This window comes from Sarcophilus harrisii, chromosome X (genome assembly GCF_902635505.1).
Source record: "Sarcophilus harrisii chromosome X, mSarHar1.11, whole genome shotgun sequence".
Taxonomy (NCBI): Eukaryota; Metazoa; Chordata; class Mammalia; order Dasyuromorphia; family Dasyuridae; genus Sarcophilus; species Sarcophilus harrisii.
In genome coordinates this window covers 47,915,493-47,940,359 of record NC_045432.1, presented here as the reverse complement: position 1 = coordinate 47,940,359, position 24,867 = coordinate 47,915,493, and the positions used below count along the sequence as shown (strand labels likewise).

The 24,867-nt window shown below is 46.3% G+C and overlaps 1 protein-coding gene and 1 long non-coding RNA gene across 2 annotated transcripts; one reads left to right on the top strand and one right to left on the bottom strand.

Annotated features, from left to right (window-relative positions):
* Nucleotides 1-841: 841 nt before the first annotated feature.
* On the bottom strand, nt 842-14,275 carry LOC116420210. Its single transcript, XR_004230494.1, has 4 exons — nt 10,126-14,275; nt 7,469-7,521; nt 3,110-3,188; nt 842-977 (listed from the first exon to the last, which is right to left on the bottom strand). It is a non-coding gene; the product is annotated as an uncharacterized LOC116420210 (long non-coding RNA).
* A 4,745-nt stretch (nt 14,276-19,020) lies between these two features.
* Nucleotides 19,021-22,305, top strand: LOC100929360 (cAMP-dependent protein kinase catalytic subunit alpha). The gene has a single exon (XM_031944461.1). It carries the CDS (start codon nt 19,365-19,367, stop codon nt 20,418-20,420), a length of 1,056 nt encoding a protein of 351 aa, XP_031800321.1. The 5' UTR covers nt 19,021-19,364; the 3' UTR covers nt 20,421-22,305.
* The last annotated feature ends 2,562 nt before the right edge of the window (nt 22,306-24,867 follow it).

Here is a 24,867-nt window from a genome sequence, read left to right as displayed (position 1 = left end):
AGGAATCAGTCGTTGTTCATCACAAATTGGATTTAAGTGAGGCCGAGTTGCACAAAGTCATCATCAGCCTTTCTCCTTCCACCTGAGTCATCAAGCTATGGCTGCAGTATAGCCAAATACCATCAACATGCCACCAAGATAGATAAAAAAAAAATAAGCCCTAAAAATGTGTCTTCCAAACTGACAATAGCATAGCCTAAACCTCCATTTGCTATTAGATTACAGTTCAGTGGACAGGACAAAAGTCAGGATGACTAGTGATGACACAGGATGCAGTGGGTGACCTAGCGGTCTCTGATGTCTGACCAAGGTCTAAGCACCCCACAACACTAGCTTCGGCTGCCTTCATGGCCCTTGAAACAAATTTATCTCATGGCCCATTCTGCTGTGGGAAGTCCTCACGTGCTTGGAGCAGACATCCCCCCCGCCTCAACCCACTGATGGGTTTGAGGCCCGTTGGTTCCCCTCAACCTAAGCAAGCAGGTAGCAGAGTACATAGCATGCTGGGTCTTCTGGGTGTTCAAATTTAACTCAGACACCGAGCATCTGTGTGACCTTAAGACAGGCAACTTAAATCTCTTTTTGTCTCCATCTGTTAATCTATAAAATGGGGACAAGAAAAATCTACTTCCCAAGGAATGTTACAAGGCTAAACTGAGATAATAGTTGTAAAGTACTTTGACAACCTTAAAATATTATATAAGTTTGAATTCTCGTCATTATTCTGTGATGATAAAGATGATGTGGTACAGTAGAAAGAACACCAACTCGGGAGTTAGACAGCTTGAGTTCAATTTCTGCCTCTGACACTCACCTAGGTTCCTGGGCAAGTCATTTAGCTCCTTGAGCCTCAGTTTCCTCCTCTGTAAAATAGGGCTGACCCAGATGGCTTGAGATCTCTTCCAGCTCTTGACCTACCATCCTGGGATAGACATGGCTCTCTTGTCTTACCCAGACTCTCTGCCGGCTCAGGTCTCCTGTACACAAAAAACAAAAGGTGTAGTTACAAGTGGCAATGGTCAGGGTGGCAATTTTGAGATGATGGAACTCATGCTCCATGCCAAGGATACAAAAAGAGCCAGGCACAGTTCAAGGAAACTGTCCTTGAGCCAACCAGTATTTACACAGGATGATTATACAGTTCAATGATCCCATAAGTGGTAGGAAATTGGTCATTTCCACCAAATCGTAAGAACTTTGCATTTTATTCCTCATCTGCCACAAAAAAAAGCTTTGAAAACTCTTCTTGTTATAAGACTAGCAGTTGGTGTGTCATGTGACAACTTTAAACCTTATTTTAATTGTTCAATTCATCAGAGTAAGTACTAGCTGTCTTCCCAGAGGATGCCAGATGCTCCATTATTATACCTTCTTTTAAGCGTGGCCATTTTCTAAGCCAGGGAGGACAAGTCAGCCAATGCATCTGAGGTTACAGAGCCCAATATTCCCAGTTGGAATCAGATGCATCTGAAACTGAACTGCACCTGGCTTTGATGAGATGATCAAGGCCGAAACCCTTATTTGACAGAGGGGGAAACTGAGGCCCAGAGAAAGGCAACGGCTGGCCCCCAAGTTATACAGCAAGATAGTGACAGAACCGAGTAGAGGTTCCACGGTGCTACTTCCAGGAAACCACACTCCCTCTCCTTCCAGATCTCCCCTTTGGGCATAAGCAAATTGGTTTGGCAATAAGGATTACATAATTTTGGAGCTCTGCACTCACTTTTTCTCAAAACAGGATTAGAAAGTTTCAACATCTTCTCTGTGGAGTTAGTCCCTTATTTCAGTTCCTTTGAGACAGAAGGCCAAAGGGTTTCACTTTGGTATGCATAGTTCAAGGGCTGTCACCAGCTACTTTCATTTTTTTCCAAGGCAGTGATTTGGGAGAAGGAGGAAGTATCAAACCTTCTAGGAATCATAGCACCTCTGGCCCAGCCTGCTGCTGACATCAGCCACATCTGGCCGGGCCTCAAGAGCTCAAGCCTGGCAGCGGGTACAAGAGAGAACAGAGAGGAAACAAATTTTGCCCCAGTACCTAAATTTGTCTGAGCATTTCCCGTTTTCTTTCGCTACTAACCCCACCCAACTCCTCCCACCTCAGATCAAGCTAATCACCTGAAATCTGATCACCATTAAGAATGACTCAGGTTGAGATACTCTACACCTTCTCTATTCACCCTCAGCCTCTCTCCACTCTGATTGGAGGGTTAGAAAGCCAAACACCAAGATCCTCCCAAAGCCTTCCTTTATTAAGAGTTCACAGCTTCCTGGCCTTCCCAGTTATCTGCCACTGCAAGGAACACCCCTGAGTATTCTCTAGGCCACCGTCCCCCAACCCATCTCCCCACTTTTTAAACCACCTTTTCTTCCCCTTTCTCATTATATTGTAAGCTCTTTGAGGGCAGGTTTGTTTTTGTCTTTCTTTGTATCCCCAATACTCAGCAGATTGCCTGGCTCCTTTTCTTTTTTTGTCCGTTAGTTGTGTCCTGTGACCCCATTGGGGGTTTTCTTGGCCAAGAAACTAAAGTGGTTTGCTATTTCCTTCCGTGCTCATTTTAGAGATGAAGAAACTTTAGTAAATGGAGTTAAATGACTTGCCCAGGATCATATAGCTAATAAGTATCTGAGGGGGGATTTGAATTCAAGTCTTCCTGATTCCAGGCCTAATACTCTATGTGCAGTACCCTCTAGCTGCCCTAGGTGCTTAATAAATGTTGGTTGTGTTTGACACTCTGACAAGTGGGCACTGAGCCTCTGCTTGGAGATGCGCAAGGAGGGGGAACCTATTGCACTTGGGAACAGAGCTCAAGATCAGGAACTTTTTTTCTAAATTCCAGCCTAGAACTAGCCTTTTTATGGCTTCCACCCATTGTCCTTGTTCCCCATGCTCCTGTTCCAAACCAAAAAAGCCAAATCCTTCTACTCACGGGAACCCATTGGACGTGCAAAGCTCATCTTCCAGGGAAAATTCACAACAAGCTTCCAAAACAAAATATCCACTGAAGACTATTCTAACATTGAAGTTAGAATCCTATCATATCAAGTACCGAGTAGTAATTCTTAAGCAGGTAGATTGTACCCGGGCCACCCGATGGGCTTGTTCTCTTACCGTCTCTTTACTTATCTTAGGTAGCAATAATGTGGAAGTCAGGTTTGTTCAGTCCCTTTCAGTGAAGAAGCCATTCTCCCTGACAAAGAGAAGACAGGAGCAAAATCAGAGCGGATTAGCAGTTAGATCTTCTCTATATTTTCAGTTATCATTTTCCCCTTCGCCAAAAGCAAAAGTGGTCCAGCTTCTTAGATCATCCTTTTCCTCCTAATAGAACTTTCAAGCTCTCTTGATTGACCTCATAGATCTTCTCTTAGCCTCAGGTCACTTTGTGCTTTAGCATTCCTGATGTTATTTTTATAGAAGCATACCACATATTTCTGTTCATTTCCCATTAAGTGACCGTACTTCCATTTGCTGTACACTTGTTGAGACTTCGAAGCCAGTAAACTCTGTTCGTCTATATCTGTCCCTTTAGAAAAAGTCCATTTTTTCAATAATGTGATTTGTGCCTCTTGTGTAGGTATCCTTTGTGTCTACAAAATGTCATTCTTCAGCGTCTCCCATCCCTCCTGGGCTGACTTTCCTGGTAAAATACTAATCCATGAAAACATACTTGCATATTCTCTAAACCCTGTGATATCTACTTTCTCTAGATCAAGGGGGAATGTATCAGGGTCTGCTGAAATTTCCTTTCCTTCAGAATGTGCCTTCTTGAATTCTTGCATTAAAACCATTTGTGTCTAGACATTAAGTGCCTTAAATTTTGCTACTGACTTGTTTCTTGAATTTGTTCTTCTGTAACATCCTGCTGTTCTTTCGTTGTATATATTCTCTATTGTGCAGCTTCTTGGGTCATGATCTCGTATGGGGTCTCCTAACTGAATGTGAGGTTGAGGAAGTATGATTTGTTATCAGTAAATGTTTGATTTGTATACCTATTCTATGTACCTCTCTACCTGGGCTTGTCTAAAATTTCTCGGGTGAGAAGGGATCAAGACTGGAAAAGGTTTAAGAAAAGCTGCATCTAGAGCATCTAATTTGGGAAATATACATAGGCAGCCTTCTCTTTCTCTCATACTTTGTAATTTAAAGCCCTTTTGATTAGATTTGTAAGAAACCCAACAAATATTTACCAGTTTTTATTAGGTGTATTCCATCTCTGTCCAGGAACCTGACATTTCTATATTTGAAGCCATGTACCAGAAATCCAAATCCCATTCTTAGACACCATTTTCTTAGCCCACTGTTTACTTCCCAGATTAATAGTTGTTTTTTTCCCAAATCGTTCGTCTTCAACTGGTAACTGGGAGGAAAACAGCCAATGCTCTGTGGTCTTTGGTTATTTCCCTAAGACTTCATAATAGTTGACAACACTTTTTCGGTTCCTTCTGGCAACATCATTTGGGCCCAAATGAATTATCAGCAGTAGTTGTTATCCATTTTTATAAGTCTTGGGAGCTTCTCTTTTACGTCTTGGCTCCATGCCCTAGGAAGACAAGCTTGTCTCTTTTTGTCATCTGATTGACAAATAGAAAAATTGCCTCATAGAAAAGAGGTCTAGAACAGCATCTCATAGTATATACTGAGGTAAGCTATAAATGGATACACAACATAGACAAAAAGGTTGATGATATCACTAACAAATGAGAGGAATAAGGAAAAAATTACTTTCACTTCAGTAGACAGGGGAAAGAGTTCATGATCAAGGAAGGAATAAAGAGGATCAATAAGGATAAAATGAGTAAGTTTGACTATATAAAATTTGACAGATTTTGCATACACAAAACCAAATGAAGTTCAAATTAAAAGGGAAACAGGTAATGGGAAAGAAATATTTGTATTAATTTTTCTCTGATAAAGATCTCATTTTTAAGGTACATAAGAAACTGATACAATTTTTTTTGAAAAAGATCCATTTCCCCAAAAGATAGTCAAAGATTGAAAAGGCAATCTTCAAGGGAAGAAATCTAAGCTATGAGCAACCAGGCGAAAAAATGTTTAACTCACTAATAGAGAAATGAAAATTAAAACAAATCTGCAATTACCTCATACCCATAAGACTGGTAAAAATGACTAAAAGGAAATTGACAAATGTTTGAAATTGTCGGGGAAAACGGGCATATTGATGTACTGTTGGCAGAGCTGTCAACTCACTTGGACTGAACTAGTCCGGTTATACTGGAAAAGAGTAAAGAGATAAATCTTGGAGGGAATGGGGGGGTGGGGTGAGATATTAAGGCACTGTTAGTAGAGTTGTGTTCTGATTCAACCATTCTATAGAGCAATTTGGAACTATGCTCAAAGGGCTATCAAATTATATATACCCTGTGACTTAGTAATGTCTTTATCCAAAAGGAGATTTAAAAATGAAAAAGAAAGGGGACCATCTGTACAAAATATTTATAGCATTTCCTGGTGGCAAAGAATTGGAAATTAGGGGATATCCAACAGTGATGAAATATTTTTGTGCCATAAGAAATGATGAGCAGAAAAACCTGGAAAGTCTTCCATGAGCATCAATACAAAGTGAAATGTACTAGGTACAAGGTAACAGCGATATTGTAAAATGATCAACTGTGAAAGACTTAGCTCTTCTCAGCAATACAATGATCCAAATCCACTGGATTTGAAAGACTGATAGTGAAAAATTCTGTCTTCAGAGAAAGAAATCATGGTGTCTGAATACAGATTTAAAAAGACACTTGTTAAACTTTCTTTTTCTTGGTCTGTTTTCTCTCACAACATGATTATTATGGCAATGTTTTGCACGACTGCACATGTCTAACTTATATTAAATTGCTTGCCTTCTCAATGAGCGGGTGGAATGGGAGGGAAGAAGGGAGAAAATTTGGAACTCAAGGTTTTAAAAACAAATGTTAAAGATTGTTTTTACGTGTAACTGAAGAAGATAAAAATGCTAAGTGGAAAGAAAGGGGGGGAAAGAAAACAGTATAAAACTATATCTAAATAGTTATTAAACTGTGCATACCCTTTGAGCTAGCAATATCACAGCAAGGCCTACCTATATCCTAAAAGAATTAAAGAAAGGGGGAAAAGATCCATGTGGGCAAAAAAAAAAAAAATCATAGCAAGTCTTTTAGTTGAGAAAAGAACTAGAAATGAAAGGGGTATCATCAACTGAAAAAGGACTAAACAAATAATGATATATAAAAGTAATGGAATATTATTGCAAGATAAGAAATGATGAAATGGACAGTTTCCATGAAAATTGGGAAGATCTATGTGAATGGCACAAGAGAAAATGGATAATTTTGATTGCCTAAAATTTAACTTGAAAAAAAATTTAATTTGCACAGTTTTCTACTAATGTAGTAGAAAATAGTAAATGGGCAACTGAGAAAAGTTCTTTGCAACAAGTTTCTGTTTTGAAAGGTTGCATTTCAAGATATATAAGGAACTAATTTGAATTTGTAAGGCCAAGAGCTATTAACCAATAGAAAAATGTTCAAAGGATATAAATGAGACAACTTGGAGATCCCACTTTACACCTATGAGACTTGGAAGAATAACAAAAGAGAAAAATGACAACTATTTGAGGGACTGTAGGAAACAGATACACTAGGAAACTGCATTGATCCAGCAACGCTTGGGTCTTTCTGGAAAGCAATTTTAAAACTATGCCCAGAAAGTAACTAAACTGTTCATACCCTTTGACCCAACTCTACCACCGCTAGACCTAGCTATGCCTCAAATAGTTCAAAGAAAAAGGAATGTCTATGCAGTTATTCAGAGCAGCTCTTTTCATGGTAACAACAAATTGCAAACAAGGGGATAGCTTCCTCTTGGGGGAATGAAGAAATAAATTGTGGTCTATGAATGTAGCAGAATATTATTGGCCCATCAGAGATCGGGCTATTTCAGAGAAAACTAGGAAGGCCTGATGCAAAACAAAGTGAGCAGAACTAAGATAATTTAAACAGTGATGATATTATAAAGAAAAATACCTTTGGAAAACTTTAGAACTCTGATCGGTGCAAAGATAAATCACCAATCCAAAAGAATAAAGATAAAACACGCCATTCATTTCCTGACAAAGAGGTGGTGAACTTAAAATGCAGAAAGTTTAGATTTTTATTTTTATTTATTTTTAGACTTGGTTAATGTGGATTTTTTTTTTTTTTTGCTATACTATATTTTTAAATTTGTCCAATGTGGAGGAGGGTAATTGGAGTGGCAGGTTAATATAATAAAATAAACTTGTTACCTAAAAAGATGTTTTAGAAACTCTATGTGCCATTAGTAGGATAATGTAAATGAATAATAAGAATAGCTAATATTTATGTTGTACTTATTTATGGGTCAGGTCCTGTGCTAAGCACTTTACAATGATTTTCCTTTCATTTTTTTCCCCATTTTTAAAACATTTTTATTATACAGTAAAGAATACAACAATACCTGAATCATACTTTGAAGATGCCCAGGTTGACAGACCATACATTACAGTCCAACTAAGGAAAAAGGGATAAACAAGAGACCACAGTTCAGACATGTAGAAATAAAGAGCTCAAAGAGTATGCTGACAAAAGCATGATGCCCAAGCCTGCCCCCCCCCCCCCCATACCGGTGTTAGTTTACCATTAACTTGTGATCTTCACAATTACCCTAGAAGGTAAATGCTATTATTATCTCCATTTTACAGATGAGGAAACTCTGTCATACAGCTCAGAAGTATTTGAAAGTTGGATTTCAACTCGGGTCTTCCTAATTCCAGACCTGGATCCTATCCACTGAACCACCTAACTGCCCCAAATAGAAATCACCTAAACGGTGACAAAAAGCCAAATAGTATGGGTCGTGTTGGTACCACATAATTATAGGTTAAAAAAAAAAACAAAAAACAAAACCTGAGCTGAAATAAAGTGAAGAAAGCTGAAATAGGAGAACAGTATATGCAATAACACTGACATTATAATGAAAAAACAAAAACACTTTGAAAGACTTTAGAACTCTTATCACTGCAATGACCACCCAGGATTCTAGGGGACTCACAAGGAAGCAGACTGGCCACCTCGTGACTAAAGATGCAGAATAAGACAGACGGTTTGGACACGGCCACTGGTGCAATGTGTATTGCTGACCTCTGTATACTTGTTATTACTATTATCATTGATGTTCAATTGAGTGGATGGAGGAGAAGAGTAGGAGGGGAAATCAATATCTAATTATAAAAAGAAAAATTAATTTAAAAAAGAAACCCCATTAAAAGCCACACTCAAACAGTAGTCCCTGAGCCCCCTGAGGAGTAATTACCAACTCCTTTGACTTCTCCCTTGTTCCTCTGCCCATTACCGACCCATACTCTGTCTCCTACTTGACGGCATCTCAAGACTCTACTGTGTCAGGCTATGTGAGACAAGTGACCTCTCACTTCCTGGAGCACCTAGCTCCCTCCTCTTCAGGAAGGGTCTCAAACCAGATTTGAAGTCTTGATTGAGAAGCTCTTTCTTCTCCTCTGACTACTATTCTCTCCAACATCCTAATAAGGAACAGGCTTCCTCTGCTACAAATCCCATTGAAGCACCACTTCTGTTTCCTTTTGGGAATACATCATTCTCCCTCCAAATATAGAGTATGGACAGGTGTCCATCCTCTTCCTTTACAGTTATCTTCTTCAGGAGGCAGATCAGACTTTGGTGAAACATTGCTAAGAATCTCTGAGCTATGGTAGAAATGCAAACATCCCGCACTCACCGTAAAGTACTGTACATCTCTCCTACTCCCCATACTGGTGGAGATTTTCATCCTCCTATTTTTTGCAGACTTGTGTGTTTTTACACCTCAACCCTAAGCACCTGGTTAAAAATTTTACAGCCAATTATCACCTCTTAATTACTTGAGAACTCTTCTCAACTTACTTTCCTGATCTTGACAACTTGGCTCCCACACCCATCTCCCCTTCAGCATTGCACCACCTTTCCATCTATTTCACCAGTTTGCCCTACCTATCAATCTCCTCAATCAATTTGTTTACTGGGGACTTGTTCCACTTACCTTTTCTTACTTTTCTTACCCTTACTTGCTTAATACTTTTTTCCTTTTCTTTCTCAACTCTTAATTCTAGTTGAGTTAGAATCCTCCTTGAGCTTCCTTAATCCTTATTTGTCTTTGGGCCTCGAGTTTATTCTCCTTCAAACTTAATTTAATTTATACCAAATTTCTTTTGCCCAAACTTAACTTCAGCCTCCCCAAGAGTCAAATCCTGCCTATTCACCTGTATACTTTCCTCCTCTTCATTCAGTCCAAGTTTCTGGACTCTCCTCTCTTGTTCCTTCTCCTACAGAAGCCAGAAGTAGAATTTCTACCCATTTTAAGGAGAAGGAAACTGAGATCTCAAGAGGTGAGATGACATAGCCAAGGTTTTCTTTTTGTTTGCTTACTTGTTTTTTGTGAATCTCATTTAAAACAAACAAAAAGCAAAAAACAAAAAAAAAAAAAAAACCCTAGAATTGGAGCTCAGATCTCCTAACTTCAAATTCTTATCTTTCTACTATAATACAGCTGCCTGGTGACACTTTTTTAAGCAAAGAAAGTCATTTATCCAAACCATAGCAAAACTTGAGTTATTTCAGCAATAAAATTGAAGAATATTAAGGATACCAGAGGTTCAAATTGGATACAGCAAATTTAAGTTACGAGTTGACTAATTATAATGATCTATCTTTCTATTTGGTAAAGATCCAGCGTGCTCTGAGTACCAAATGCTATATACAACATTGGTCCCTTGGTCAAGTGCTTTTACTTAAGTGGTTTTCTTTGATGTAAAAAAGGGATCATTTTATGTTTGTTTGTTCTGGGAGGGGGGAGTAATATCCAGAGACGACTGTGCTTTAGAGACAAAAAGACCGAATTAAAAAAAAAAAAAAAAAACCTCATTTTCCAAAGATAGTAATGTTCCATTCATGTTTATAAGCAGAAGAAAGGATCAAGAGAACAGAAGACACTGAAACTGTTGAACAAAGATAAGGCAGTGTGAAATTCTCACATTGCCAATGGCTCATCGGGCATTTTCAACTGGATGTCTCAGAGACATCCCAAATTCAGTATATACAAACCTCCAGCCCATCTTTCACCTTGAACAGAGGCAGGACTTTGAACTGAAATCTTGACATCGAGGCAAGATGGTAGACGCGATGGCCTACTGCCTTTCAGTGACTTTCCAATGGATCTCCAGTCACAGATGTGATGTCTACAGGGGTCAAATGAACTAGAATTATATAGATTATTTGGTAGCAGAACTATGGAGATGACTTTTGGAAGTTCGCCTCTTTAAGTTTAACATATCTTTCTCTCATGTACCTCCAAAATTATAAACCTTGACAAAACCAGTGACATTTAATATGAAATTTTCATCCATCCACTTTGTAAATAGAACTGGATCATCTAGAATAAACCAATAGACTATATATAACAGATAACTAGATCAGGTATAGAGACTCCTCTCCCAGACTTCTCTGCTTCTCTGCGGAAGGTGCCATCATCCTTTCAGTCTCCCAGATTTAACCTCGGTGTTCTCAGCTCCTCACTTTGCCTCACATTGGATATCCATTCTTGCTATTGCTATCTCTAGACCTCTCACCTTCCAGCCTTTTATTCACCCAGTTACCACCTTAATTGAGGCCATTATCACCTCTCCTTTAGATTCTTGCTACAGCCTCTTAGTTGGCCTCCCTGCCTGAGATTTGTCTTCCTAGTCCAGTCCGTTCCTGTTTGTATCTGGCAGGATGATTTTCCCCTAAAGGCAGCTCTGGCCGTCTGATTCCTCTAGTGAACCAACTTCAGTGGATGCCTGTTGCTTCCATTAATAAATATAATATCCTTTGTTTTTGGTATTTCTTCTTTGGAGGCAATCAGGTTAAGTGATTTGCCTTGAGTCACACAGCTAATGTCTGAAATCTTGACTCCGGGGCTGGTACACCATCTAGCTGCCCCATTTGTTTAGTTTAAAAACCCTTAACGCTCCAGCCATCAACCGATCTTTCCAGTTTCTTGGTATATTACTCCCCATTCTGAATTTTATGATCCAATCAAACTAACCCTCTTTGTGTTCCTCACATGGAACACTCCATTTCCCATCTCCATGCCTTTGCCAGTGGTTGTTTCCCATGCTCCTTCCTTAACACTGCCTCAGAGTCCATCTCTTCCTTTAAACTAAGGCACCACCTCTGGCATGAAGCCTTGTTGATTTGATACCTCTTCAGTTGCTAGAGCCCTCCCTCCAAAACTACCTCATATTCATTAGCTACTTTGTACATATTTATATTTATTCATTTCATATTTATGCTGGATGTATTTACTTAGCTACATGTTATCTCCTACATTAGAATGACAGCTCCTTCTGAACAGAGATTCTTTGTATCTCCACAGCCTCGCACTGTGCTGGGTGCTGAAAAAATTCTTATTGGCTATATCGGTCAAAAGAACGGAAGACGTGGAAGATGTTGATCCCAGAGAAGGTAGCATAATATTCTCCCATCACCAATGACCCATCTGACATATTACACTGGAAATCTCAGAGACATCGCAAACCCAATATCTAAAAAACTCATCTTTCCCCTAAAACAGAGGCAGGGCTTTGAACCCAAATTTTCTTGCCATCAAGGCAAGATGGTAGATGCTCTGGCCTCCTGTCTTTCAGGGACTTTCCAACAAATCTCCGTAAGCATGAAACAAAATGACTACTGATTCCCATGGGTAGGTAGTTATTGAGGGAATTAAAGCCTTCTACTTAATGCCATGGTGGCCTCGGGAAAATCTTTCAGTTAATGAACTGGCATTTTTTTTCTTTTTTGTATGCAGAAAAGATCGATTTTACATTCTTGCCTAGGTGTAGACACACCTTTGAAACTCCAAAGGTGGCGTTTTATTTCCTATGCTGAAGCACAAGTCCCTCCCCTGATTTCTCATGAATTGGATTAAACAAGCATTTCTTAAGCACTTACAATGTGCCTGACATTACACTAGGCAAAGAAGACACAGGTCCCCCTCCCCCCCCCCCAAAAAAAAATCCCTACTTGTAAGGAGTTTGTATTTTAATAGTGGAGGCAACAATGAAATCCATAAGTATATATGGAAGTAAATATAAAGCGAATACATAAATACATAGACATCAGAGTATATTTCTATGTATGTGAATAGATGGCATTTAAGCGTATTAGCTCCCTGGTGTGAGGGCTGCCAGGCTCTTTTCAGGGCCACTCATCCACCTCTCATGTCTGCCTTCTCCCACTCCTCACCTGTGACTTTAAGAAGCTGGAACGTATTCATTGGCCACGTGCCTGAAGCAGGCACCGTGGACTGCTTAGAGCTTGGTCAGACATCAGAGACGCCAAAGATGCCAAGTTCACTCACGGCATCCCGGGCCATCTCCAGTTGTCTGCACTTTTGACTTGCTACTGGACTTCAGTAAGTCGGGAAGAGAGTGTGAGGACGACAACTTGGTGCTAATCCAGTTCACTGGAAAGTCAAGACATCACCTCTCTTGATGTCACCGGTCCTCTTTGAAAATAAAGCACGAGCAACAATATACATACATACACACACGTATGCATGCGTATGAGTACGAGTGCCCCCAATATTAGAACTTATAATGGCACACAGACTTTTGGGACATTCTATATTTACAAGGTATCCAAATTCAAGTCTTTCCCTTTCTGGGACTCAAATTTTTTCATCTATAAAATAAGGGGGTTAGAATAAATGACCTCGGAGATCCCTTCTAGTTCTAAATCTATAATCCTATGCTCGCCAAGCTAGAAAGGCTTCGACTCTGAGCCCAGTCATGTCTTGTCTGAATTCAGAGGATCTCGTCAACAGGTCGGTCCCAGGAGGAGAAACATTTCAGCCCCAGCAGTTCTCCAAAACTGCATCTTAAGCAATAGCAGGACTGGCATCAGTGTGAGCGGAAGGGGTGCCCACACACCAAACAAATGCGCCAAGCCCTGCGTCAGGTGCCAGTGAAAGAGAATCATCAAATGAAGTCATCCCTGCCCTGGAGAAGTTTACAATCTATTGGAAATTACTTGATTCCAGAAATACCATTCTATGCATCTTTGACATACTGAAGCAGTAGGCTTCATTGAGTTACTGAAGAATATTTTGAGGGACCAGTCCCTCACTCTCCATCTCCTGGCCACTGATCCTTTGGGTGTTACCCTTCTAGTTCGCTCCTAACACCCCGCTAAACCGTTAACTGAATTCACCCTGCCACTGAAGAAACGCAGCTTCCTGCTTCCTGCCTCACCAGCCCCAAGGCCACAAAGCCAATATTCATCTGAAGCCATCAATAAACCCCCAGACACCCTCCTTCCATGGGAGATGAATGAAACGATCATTCCTCGCTATGACAAGTTCAGGAGTTGCCAAAATGTCCCTAGTCCATTTAGCAATCAAGGCAGGAAGTAGCTGACATCTATCTAAGTGACCGAGATTAACCAGCTTCAAATGTTTGGCCTTGGAGGTAGTAGGGCCACCCGCCAAAAAGTTTCCCATCGGCTGCCCGGGGTCTCAGCATATCGGACTCTGTGCCAAGGAAGCTCGATCAGCTCTGAGACCTCATGCTGTGACCAAGATAAGTGATTGGATCAGTTAGGACTGAAACCCCCAGAAGAGATGATGAAAGTTAGATAATCCTGGGAGCCAAAGGAATGTCACCCACCTAGTTAGGCAAAGTATAAGCAGGGACAAGGGCGACTTAGCTTTCGGACAACAGAAAAACCTTTAGGTTGTATTGGACTCCCGGGCCTGAGGCCTGCTGTTCTTGTACCAGGCTCTTTGTTTCCAAGTTAATCATTGAGTGAATACAGGAGGTAATTTCCGCTTATCTCAATGGTGTCTTTGTGAAATTCAGACCACAGAATGTCAAAGACAAAAGTGAGAGGAGTCATAGGGAGTGAGGAGAGTATGGAACCCAGGCAGGAGACTGGGGTTCGAATCTCAGCCCTGCCTCTTCCTAGCTATGGGACTTGGAGCAGGTCACTGGATATTTGTGAGCCTCAGTTTCCTCCCCTATAAAGTGGGCATCAGAATAGTGATCCTACTTTCCAGGGTGTTTTGAATATCAGATAAGAGAAGTGAATTATTATCTATCCTTGTTATCAATTGCATAAGGCATGCTCAGAAGTGGTACACAGGAGAGGGAAATGCAGTCTGTCCTTGTAAACAAGCCTGCCTTGGGCTGGGCCTGTCCTCCTTCACCAGCTTCACTATGATCCCATCCTTGTAGTCCTGGGATCTGAGGCTGTCAAGCTAGCAAAGACATTAGACTTTTGAACCCATGGCACTACGCTGCCACTCACATGGCAAGAGCAAATCCTTTACCCTTTCTGTGAATTCAGCTAGTCCTTTTTCTATGACCTTAAGGAAAGTCTATGGCCGCTCACCTTGGCCAGTGTGGACTGGTTTGGTCCATGGGGAATCAAGAGTGTTGAGCACTCTTAAGGGCTTCCAGGAACCAAAGCAGTTTTTTTTTTTATCAGACCTCTGTTTCTCTTCACCCAAAGAAGCATGGCACAATGGAAAGGATGCTATATATGAAGTTAGAAAACACGGGATCAAATCCTATTTCATGTACCTGTTAACCTAACCTTTTTTTGGTTCTCAGTTTTCTCATTAGTGAATTGGGGGTGGGCTGAGTTAGACTAATTACTCCTAAGGGTGCTCATTGTTCTAAAGCCATGTATGACTCTTGAAGGAGCTTTCTAAGAAGGGCCTTCCAATTTCCTTCCCATGAGGGCACATTAAGGGTCTGAGGCCGCCTAAATCCAACCTGACATACAAGGAGATACTGATGTTTTTTCTCAGCCCTGTTCATCCTAGGAATCCCATATTCTGTCTTTTTTTTTTTTTTTTTCTGCACTCGTGAAGACTTTCCCAAACAGAATAGTCAGAGGAGAACAGTTTGTTCCAGTGGCTATGAAGGCAGCTCAAGTGGGCTCTTTGGAGTACTTCAGAGCTCGGCTAAACATCAAAGGCACCAAGGTTATCCACTGTATCCTGGACATCACCACTTGTCCTGACCTTTGTCTGGCCACTTGACTTGAAAAGAGTGATTTTGTGCAACTCTGCCTCACTCGAATCCAATTCACAAGCCAATCAAGACATTATTCCGCTATGTCCTCGGTCCTCTTTGAAGAAACACCGTTTTGACGGTCCCTAAAGGTTCTTTCCTGCCCATTCATCTCTCCCATACCCCCTCAGAGAGCTGCCAAATTCATCTTCATAAAGCACAAAATCCTTTTGGCCTCCAGGAATAAGGGCCGGACCTGTGATTTCATGAGTATAGGAAAGTCTCAGTGAGGAACCTCCCTCTTCAATTTATTCTCAGTCTTTGAGAATTGTCTTGGGCAGTGGCATCAGACTCATAAATGGGGCCACTAAACCTCGCATGAGGATTTCCGTCAGTAGCGTATCGACTCGCAGAGCCACATGTTAACCTCATCTATGTTTTATCGTATTTGTATTTATTTTGTTGATTATTTCCCGGTTACGTTTCATCTGGTCCAAGCCCCAGTGTGGAGGGTTGTGGTCCGGGACGCCGAGAGCTTGGTCAAGCGACTCATCCGTTAAGACATACAGCCAGTATGTATTGTAGGTGGGAAGAGAATCAAACTCTCCATCTACTTACATCTCGCTGCCCCTTTTATTGCCTCTGAGATAAAATACCCATTCCTTGACTTAGTGTTTAAAGCCCTTCACTCTCTGACCTGAGCCTGCTTTCCAAGCTTATTACACGTTACTCCTTTGCACGGAGCTAAACTGGCTCCCTCGGTCCTCAGACTCCGCATCTCGTGACCTTCGGGTATTTTTGCAGCTTAGCTCTCGAACCTGGAACGCTCTCCCTCCTTCCTGCCAGTGCTCATCATCCCCTGGTGTCCCACAGAGTTCAGTTCCTTTTCTACAGAGGCTCTCCCGATCCCCTTAGTTCTATTTCTCTATCGTTTCCTCTCGTAGACCTCTAAGCCATTTTAGGAAGGGAGCTACTTTTTTGTTCCTGCATCTCTGGCACTCGGCACAGTGCCTTACATGTCTCAAGAGCTGCTTAAAAAGCACTTGTCTCATCGAGTTGAATGGGTCAAACTTTCATTGCTGAAGTTAAGTGTTTCCCTTCGAGCTCTAAGTCTCAGAGCAGTGTTAAGCCCTACAACAATTCAGAAAACCGAGAGCCTCTATTACCTGCCTTCTCATGCTACCTTTGACCCTTTCCCTTCTGCTCTCGGGCTCAAACAGGCCAATCTCCAAGCGGATGATGGTAGGCCAGTGGTGAGCGGTGAGGGGTAGAGAAACCCATTCTCTCTTCCACTTCCAGTGTGACAGCGTGCCTCCTTCCTTGTGGATCATGATTACATACAGAGTTTGGTGTAGTAAAAAGAGCACGGCATCTGCGTAAGTCAGAAGCAGGAAATCTGGTTCTGATTGCTGTGTGTCTTGGAAAAAATCACTTAACTTCTCAGACCTTTAGTTTTCTCATCTTCAAAATGAATAGGTGGCACTAGGAAATGCTTCAAGTTCCCTCCCATCTCTTAAATGGTACTACCCTAAGGTTCTCAGAAGAAGAAGAAAAAAAAAAGCTTTTTAGACTGGATGAGGGACAGTGGGCACTATGCCATCTGTCTGTGGCACACCTGTTTTCAGACGCAGTGGCAGCATTTTAATCATTTTTAATCATAGTAGAGACACAGCATAACGTATGGAGAGGCAGCTTTGGGGCCAGGAAACCCGGGTTCAAAATCCCACCTTTGATGCACACTGGCTATGTGGTCCTGGGAAAATCTCAATGCTGGAGTCCAGTGGCATCACACTCAAAGGCAGATAAGCCCTACATGAGGAGCCCGGCCGGCCACAGACCGTCTTGCTTTCGAATACGTGATACTGTCTGTGTTTTCCTGGATTTTGTTAAATATCTCCCAGTGATAATTTTAATCTGGAGAGTTGTGGACTGTAACGTCACCTGCCTGGCCAGCCGGGAGTTGGCCACCTCTGCTCCGTGCAGCTGAAACTCCGCTTCAGAGACCCCAACCTCCTTTGGCAGCCGGAGGAAGTTCCCTCGCCTAAGCATTTCCTATCCTGAGAAATCACAGCTCCAGAACTCATCCCCAGCCCTTTGAATCATAGAACATGCAGAGGCCAAGCTGGGAATTGAAAATGCTTTCCCTTTACCAGGAGAACTGGCTCTGATCCCTATTGATTTCCTAAAGGATGGCCTTTCATGGAGATTTTTGTTTCCTTCCCGCCCAATAGATGAGCATCCTCATCGGGGTGGGGGCTTGCTACTAGAGTCGGTGTTCTGTCCCTTGCCACTCTGGCGCAGGTTTGATTTTCACCTGGCACTCCGGTTTCCATTCAAGCCCGGGAGCATTTAGGAAGCTCCTACCAGGTGCAAAACTCGGTGTTTGGCCATGGAGAAGGCCCAGGTGAAAAAGCACCTAGTTCTTGCCCACAGAGGAGCTGGTGGGGGAATGAGATGTTTGAGGACTGTGTGTCGCAGCTGTAAATACCATCTAGACAATGGGAAAGAGCAGCCTCCGGGTTCCTCTCTCTGCAGCCTTGGTCCTTCAGACTCAGAGTTGGAAGGGACTGCCTTAAGGTGGAAGGAACTGCAGCCCTGAGAGGTGACTTTGCTCAAGGTCATCTTGCTAGTTAAGAGCAGGGTTGAGATTCAAACCCAGGCCCTTGGACTCCAGATTCCAGCTTCTCCCTTCCTGCCCCCCCCCCCCCCCCCCCTTCCACAAAGCTAGTGCTGGGGCAGGGAATGTGATAGCTTTATATAAGAGTGGCAGCATCAAACAGGCAGTTTGCTTTGCCTCGGAGATGTCACTGAGAGGGCAGGGCTGGCAGAGTGTTAAAAGTGGATGGGACCTTCTGAGCCATGGAGCCCAGCCCCCTCCTTTCCCAAGGGCCCAGGAAGATGGCTCAAGGTCACGGAGGTAGTGAGGTGCCAGCGGGTCCTCTGCCCCCCCCACCTCCCTAAATCTGACTTCTGTACACTGGGCCGCCTCCCCCCCAAAGAGATCAGGGAAGGCTTGGGGGAGGAGGCGGCCCCCAAGCCAGACCCCAAGGAAGGGTTCCAGGAGGGAGAAAAGTGGCAGGGCCAGGAGTGGGCACGAAGGCCGGGGGGTGACTGCGGGGAGCAGGGGGGAAGTGGAGAGGGCTCCGAGGGTGTGTTGCTATGACATAAGGCTGGAAAGGGGTGGGGGGAGCCCGTCGTGGCCCAAGATGCTTGTGTGTTACCCTCGGTGCACGGCAAGTCGAGGAGGAGCGCCGTGGACAAGGAGCCCCAGCCTGTCAAGGCGACTGAGGCTGTGGCCTGGGAGCAGGTGACGGCAGAGGGCCGGGACCCGGGGAGGAGATGCAGATGGCCGGGCGTGCCAGTGGCTAGCTAAAGGCCGGCTCCCCGCAGCTGGGGAGAGGGCTCCATTCAAATCCCCGGGGCAGAGGCGGCAGGCTCGGGGAGTGGGGAGGTGGGGGTGGGGGTGGGGTGGTGGGAGGTTGCGGTCCGCAGCACGGCTCGGGGGGGGTGAGAGCCGGGAGCGAGCGTCGGCTGCGGGCGAGGTGGGGGGGGCCGGCAGGGAGGGAGGAGGAGGAGGAGGAGGCGGAGAAGGACGAAAAGGAGGAGGGGGGACCGTGGAGGGAAGAGAAGGGGGGGCCGTGCAGCCAAGACGAGGAGGAGGAGGAGGAGGAGGAGGAGGAGGAGGAGGAGGAAGGGGGACCATGGAGGGAGGAGGGGGTGCGGCTCGGGGGGGCCACGGAGGGGGGAGGAGGAGGAGGGAGGAGGGGGGGCATCAGGGCTACGGCAGCCAGCAGAGTCGCGACCGCCGCCGCCGCCGCCGCCGCCGCCGCCGCCGCCGCCGCCCCTGCCGCAGCCTCCTCTCTAGGCGCAGCCGCCGCCTCTCCTGCAGCAGCCGCAGCCTCCTCCGCCGCCGCCTCTCCCGCCTCTCTCTGCTCTCCCGCCACCACCTCTCTCCTGCCGCAGCAGCCTCTGCCGCCGCCACCTCCTCCTCTTCCTCCTCCTCCTCTTCCTCCTCCTCCTCCTCCTTCTCCTTCTTCTTCTTCTCCTCTCTGGCCGCAGCCTCTGCCTTTCCTGCCGCAGCCGCTGCCGCTGCGGCTCCTGCTCCGGCTCCTGCTGCCGTTCGTGCTGCCGTTCGTGCTCCTGCTCCGGCTCCCGCCGCCGCCGCCGCCGCCGCCGCCGCCGTCTCCGCCCGGGGCCGAGGGCTCCCGCGACCGCCAGCGCCGGTGCCAGCGCCGCAGCCCGGGCTCCGAGGAGCAAGCCGAGCCGCTGGGCGCCAGAGCCGCGGACATGGGCAACGCGGCCACCGCCAAGAAGGGCAGCGAGCTGGAGAGCGTGAAGGAGTTCCTGGCCAAGGCCAAGGAGGAATTCCTCAAGAAGTGGGAAGCCCCGGCGCAGAACACGGCCCAGCTGGAGCACTTCGACCGCATCAAGACCCTGGGCACCGGCTCGTTCGGCCGCGTGATGCTGGTGAAGCACAAGGAGACGGGCAACCACTTCGCCATGAAGATCCTGGATAAGCAGAAGGTGGTGAAGCTGAAGCAGATCGAGCACACCCTGAACGAGAAACGCATCCTGCAGGCCGTCAACTTCCCGTTCCTGGTCCGGCTCGAGTATTCCTTCAAGGACAACACCAACCTGTACATGGTGATGGAGTACGTGCTGGGCGGGGAGATGTTCTCCCACCTGCGGCGCATCGGCCGCTTCAGCGAGCCCCACGCACGCTTCTATGCCGCCCAGATCGTGCTGACCTTCGAGTACCTGCACTCGCTCGACCTGATCTACCGGGACCTGAAGCCCGAGAACCTGCTCATCGACCAGCACGGCTACATCCAGGTGACGGACTTCGGCTTCGCCAAGCGCGTCAAAGGCCGGACCTGGACCCTGTGCGGGACCCCCGAGTACCTGGCCCCCGAGATCATCCTGAGCAAGGGCTACAACAAGGCCGTGGACTGGTGGGCCCTGGGAGTCCTCATCTACGAGATGGCGGCGGGCTACCCCCCCTTCTTCGCCGACCAGCCCATCCAGATCTACGAGAAGATCGTCTCCGGCAAGGTGCGCTTCCCCTCTCACTTCAGCTCCGACCTGAAGGACCTGCTCCGCAACCTGCTCCAGGTGGACCTCACCAAGCGCTACGGCAACCTCAAGAACGGAGTCAACGACATCAAGAACCACAAGTGGTTCTCCACCACCGACTGGATCGCCATCTACCAGAGGAAGGTGGAAGCCCCCTTCATCCCCAAGTGCAAAGGCCCCGGCGACACGAGTAACTTCGAAGACTACGAGGAGGAAGAGATCCGAGTCTCCATCACCGAGAAGTGCGCCAAGGAGTTTGCCGAGTTCTAGGCGTGGCCCCCTAGTGGCTTCCTTTTGGGGGGCGGGGGTGGGGGGGGTTGGATTGAGCAGCCAGAGGGCCCCAGATTTCCCGGCCTCTTCTTTTTTCCCCTCGGGAGATCAGAAAAGCTGAGGGGGTTTGCAGGCCGCGAGGGAGATTCACATCCCAGATGGCGCCCCCCCCTTCCCTCTCCTTCCCTCTCCCCACTGCTTTCCCCCCTCCCCCTTGCTGGCTTACCCCCAACAGGTAGACCCCCGTGGCCGGGTTCCCTCCGCTCTATGCCCAACTCCATGCAAGTCGTGAGTCAGTTTTCCAGCCCCGAGCCTTATCACCATCACCAAAGCGAGATGCAGCTTTTTCTTTCTCTTCCCCCCCCCCCCCCCCCCCCCCCCCCCCCCCACCCCCCCCCCCCCCCCCCCCCCCCCGGGTGGTATCTCCGTCCCACGGGTCAGGCCCCTGCTTTGGGAGCTCCCCAAGATTCCATTGGTGCTGGCTAGTTAGAGCAGGGGAGCCAGGGGGACCCCAAGTTGGAAATCCTTCGATTCCTAAGACTGCTGCGATCCCGCATCATCCTCCTTCGGCCCCTTCCTAACCTCTCCCCTATAACCTTAGAAGCTTATCCACGGGCAAAAAAAGACAGACAGAAAGATTTAGCCGGTTTCCTCCCCCTCCCGCCCCACTGCCCAGAGAGACAGAGACAGAGACAGACGGAGAGATCCTGCCTGGGAAGAGGCTGGGGGAGATTTTTCGGGGCTTCTTTCTATGGAAAACGAAACAAAACAGATCGGACCAAACCAGACCGAACCGATCTGCTTAGGATTCTGGAGGTCGTCCTCGCCCCTCCCTCCTTTTTGCCCTCCCTCCAAGCCCTCGCTGGCCCCCCAAAAGCTTTGGATGTGTCTGGATTGGCTTAGGTCAAAGGCCCCGCAGCTTTTAACCTCTAGGATCTTAGCAGATGGCTCGAGCTAGGTCCGTGGCCTACGGGAGGGGATTTCTTGCCCATCTCCTCCGAGGGTCAGGGAAAAGAATTGCTAGATCCCCACTGCGGGTGGGGAGGGGAGGGGTCTCCTGCCCAACTGGGGAGAGACTTGCCCATCCCCACCCCGCAACTGCCACCGATCCCCCTCCCTCGGAACCTCCCCCACTCCTCAGTTCTTGCGTCCCTAAGGCTAGGGCGCCAGAAAAGAGCGTTACCCACCCCCACCCCACCCCACCCAGGTTAACTGGTTTTTGATCCCTGCCAAAGAGGGCTCCCAGAAATCCCTGGGCCACACCTCCGATTTAACCATCCTTATCTACAGATTTTTCCTCTCCAGACACCGATTCGCCCCCCTGTCTGGGACCATCACTCCCCAGAAGCTTGTCGGCGAAGAGAGCCCACCACGGGTGGGGAAGAGGAGATGGGGGAGAGAGGGGGGGGGGGCTGGGAGCAAGGGAACAGGAAGTGGCCCAGCTCTAAGGTAAAGAGCTTCCTTTTGCCCTGAGAATGCCAATTTTATTCACCTGGTGGCTTCGCCACCATTCCCCACCCCCATCCCCAGAGGCCCCCTTCATCTGGCTTAACTGACAGCTATCTATCCATCGCTCTTCTCACTGGCCCCTGGTCGAGGCTTCTGAAATATCCTAATTGCTTCCCCTCTCTAGCAAATAGCTCAATGGAGAGCAGTCATCTTCTCTCCATCCCCCTTCGCTTGTCGTGTCCCTCTCTCAAATTTCCCCCACCCTTGGAGGAGCTCAGTGGCCAGGCGGAGGGGTGGGGGATACCTGAGAGATTCAACCTGTGTGATTCGAAGACATCTGTTTCACGGAAATGACTTCCGCTATAATGGTGTGCTTTGTTGTGAACATTATTTGAAATCCATTACCAATAAAGTTTTGTTTTAAAAAAAAATCTCATTTACCAGCTGTGGTGTGAGTGTGTGTGTGTGTGTGTGTGAGAGAGAGAGAGACAGAGAGAGACAGAGAGACAGAGAGGAAGAAGGGGAAGGGGGCAGAGGAACAGAGAGAACTGGGGGAGAGAGGAGAGGAGAGAAATAGGGGGAAGGGAGAAAGAGAGAGGAGGGATGGAAAGGGGAAGGGGAGAGAAGAGGGGCTGAGAAAGGGAGAGATAAGGGAGGGGCAGGGAGAGCAGGAGGGAAGGGGAGGGGGAGACAGAAGGGAGGATGGAAAAGACAGTGAAAGCTGAGAGGAAAAGAAAAGGGGGTGAGGGACACAGAGGGGGAGGGGACAGGGGAAGGGAATGCAGAAAAACAAGGGAGGGGGAGAGGGGAAAAAGAAGGGAGGAAGACTGCAGATAAAAGGAGGGAGGGGGAGAGGAGAAAGGGGAAGAAGAGACTGCAGATAAAAGGAGGGAGGGGGAGAGGAGAAAGGGAAGAAGAGACTGCAGATAAAAGGAGGGAGGGGGAGAGGAGAAAGGGGAAGAAGAGACTGCAGATAAAAGGAGGGAGGGGGAGAGGAGAAAGGGGAAGAAGAGACTGCAGATAAAAGGAGGGAGGGGAGAGGGGAAAGGGAAGAAGAGACTGCAGATAAAAGGAGGGAGGGGGAGAGGGGAAAGGGGAAGAAGAGACTGCAGATAAAAGGAGGGAGGGGGAGAGGGGAAAGGGGAAGAAGAGACTGCAGATAAAAGGAGGGAGGGGGAGAGGGGAAAGGGGAAGAAGAGACTGCAGATAAAAGGAGGGAGGGGGAGAGGGAAAAAGAAAGGAGGAAGAAAATTCAGAAAAAAAGAAGGGAGAAAGAGGAGAATTCAGAAAAAAAGAAGGAAGGGGAGAGGGGAAAAGAAGGGAGAAAGGAGAGAATTCAGAAGAAAAGAAGAGAGGGGGAGAGGGGAAAAAGAAGGGAGGAAGAGAATGCAGATAAAAGGAGGGAGGGGGAGAGGAAGACAGAGGGAAGGGAGGGAGGGAATGCAGATAAAAGAAGGGAGGGGGAGAGGGATACAGAAGGGAGGGGTAATGCAGATAAAAGAAGGGAGGGGGAGAGGGGAAAAGGGAGGGGGAATGCAGATAAAAGGAGGGAGGGCGAAGGGAGACAAGGGGAAGGGAGGGAGGGAGGGAATGCAGATAAAAGAAGGGAGGGGGAGAGGGATACAGAAAGGAGGGGGAGGATGGAGCAGAAAGAGAAGGGAGGGGTAGAGAGAGAAGCAGAGGGAAAGGGGAGAGAAGGAAGAGGGAAAAGGGGAAGAAGCAGACACAGGGGAAGGGAGGAGGGAAAGAAAAGAGATATCAGGAGAGGGGAGGTAAGGGAGAAGGAGTGAGAGGGAGGAGGGGAGATAGGAGAGAGAAGAAGGGAAGAGAGGAAAAAAGGGAGGGGGAGGAGAGAAGAGGGAAGGAGAGAAAAAGGAAGGGGAAAGAGGAAGGGACAGAGGGAGAGAAAAGAGGGAGAAAGGAGAGGAAGAAGAAAAGAAAAGGGAGAGTGAGAGAAAAAAGAAGAGAAAGGAAGAAAGAAGCTAGGAAAAGAGGGAAATAGAAGGGGAGAGAGAAAAAGAGCTGAGAATCAGATAGAGATATAAAATGAGAGAGAAGGGGATTGTTTCATGCCACAACGCCCCAAAGGAAAAAAAGAGAAGACTGGATCGAGTGTGCAAGTGGAAGGGTTGGCCTCGGGGAACAGGAAGGCTCCCCTTTTCTCTGAAAAAGGGGAGAAGGAAGAGCTTATAGGGATATCGTTTAGAGAGTTTTCTCGTTGTTGAAGAAGGATGATAAGTCTCAAGAGAGATGACCTCAGTTTTCTCAGTGAAGTAGCAAGAGTGGGAGCATTTACTGAGAGACAGAGGCTTGAGAGGAAAAAAACAAGAGAATAACGCGGCAGTTCTGAAGAGTGAGATGGGCAACACCTCTTACATTCGTATTTTTAATCATGGCACCTTACGGTTTTCAAAGGATAGCACATCCATAACCTTATACCGGTCCTGGCGCACTGGACACTGCACCTGTTATTATAGGTGAGCAAATTGAAGCCCAGAGAGGTCGACACTTCTCCATCGTCACACAGCTAGGAAGCATCTGGGGCAGCATTGAAATACAAATTCAACAATCCTGCTGAGAACACACTGAGTGAGCATCCAGTTATTTTCCATATTCAGGTTTCTCGTATACATGAGACTTTCTGTAAAGGAAAAACATCCAAATCATCCTCCAAATGAACAGAAGTTGAGGAAATAGAGTGATCTCCAATATCAGTGACAGGTGCGGTCAGTAAACACCTACAGACATCCCTAAGCAGTAGCACAGTGGAAAGTGCATGGAATTAGGATCAGAGAGCCTCAGATCCAAATCAGACTCGAACCCACTACCTATGTGACTTTAAATAACTCACTTCAGTCTTTCTTTCTATTAAAGTACATGACTGAAGTAGGTGCTTTTAAGGTCCTTTCTAGCTTTCACATTCTGTGGTCTTATTTTACTATGATGTACTTCGATTATAATGAGGATTAAGAAAATAGCAGTCATTACAGGTCACATT

Coding starts and splice junctions, on each gene's coding strand:
- LOC100929360 (XM_031944461.1), top strand. CDS start 19,365: ATGGGCAACGCGGCCACCGCCAAGAAGGGCAGCGAGCTGGAGAGCGTG.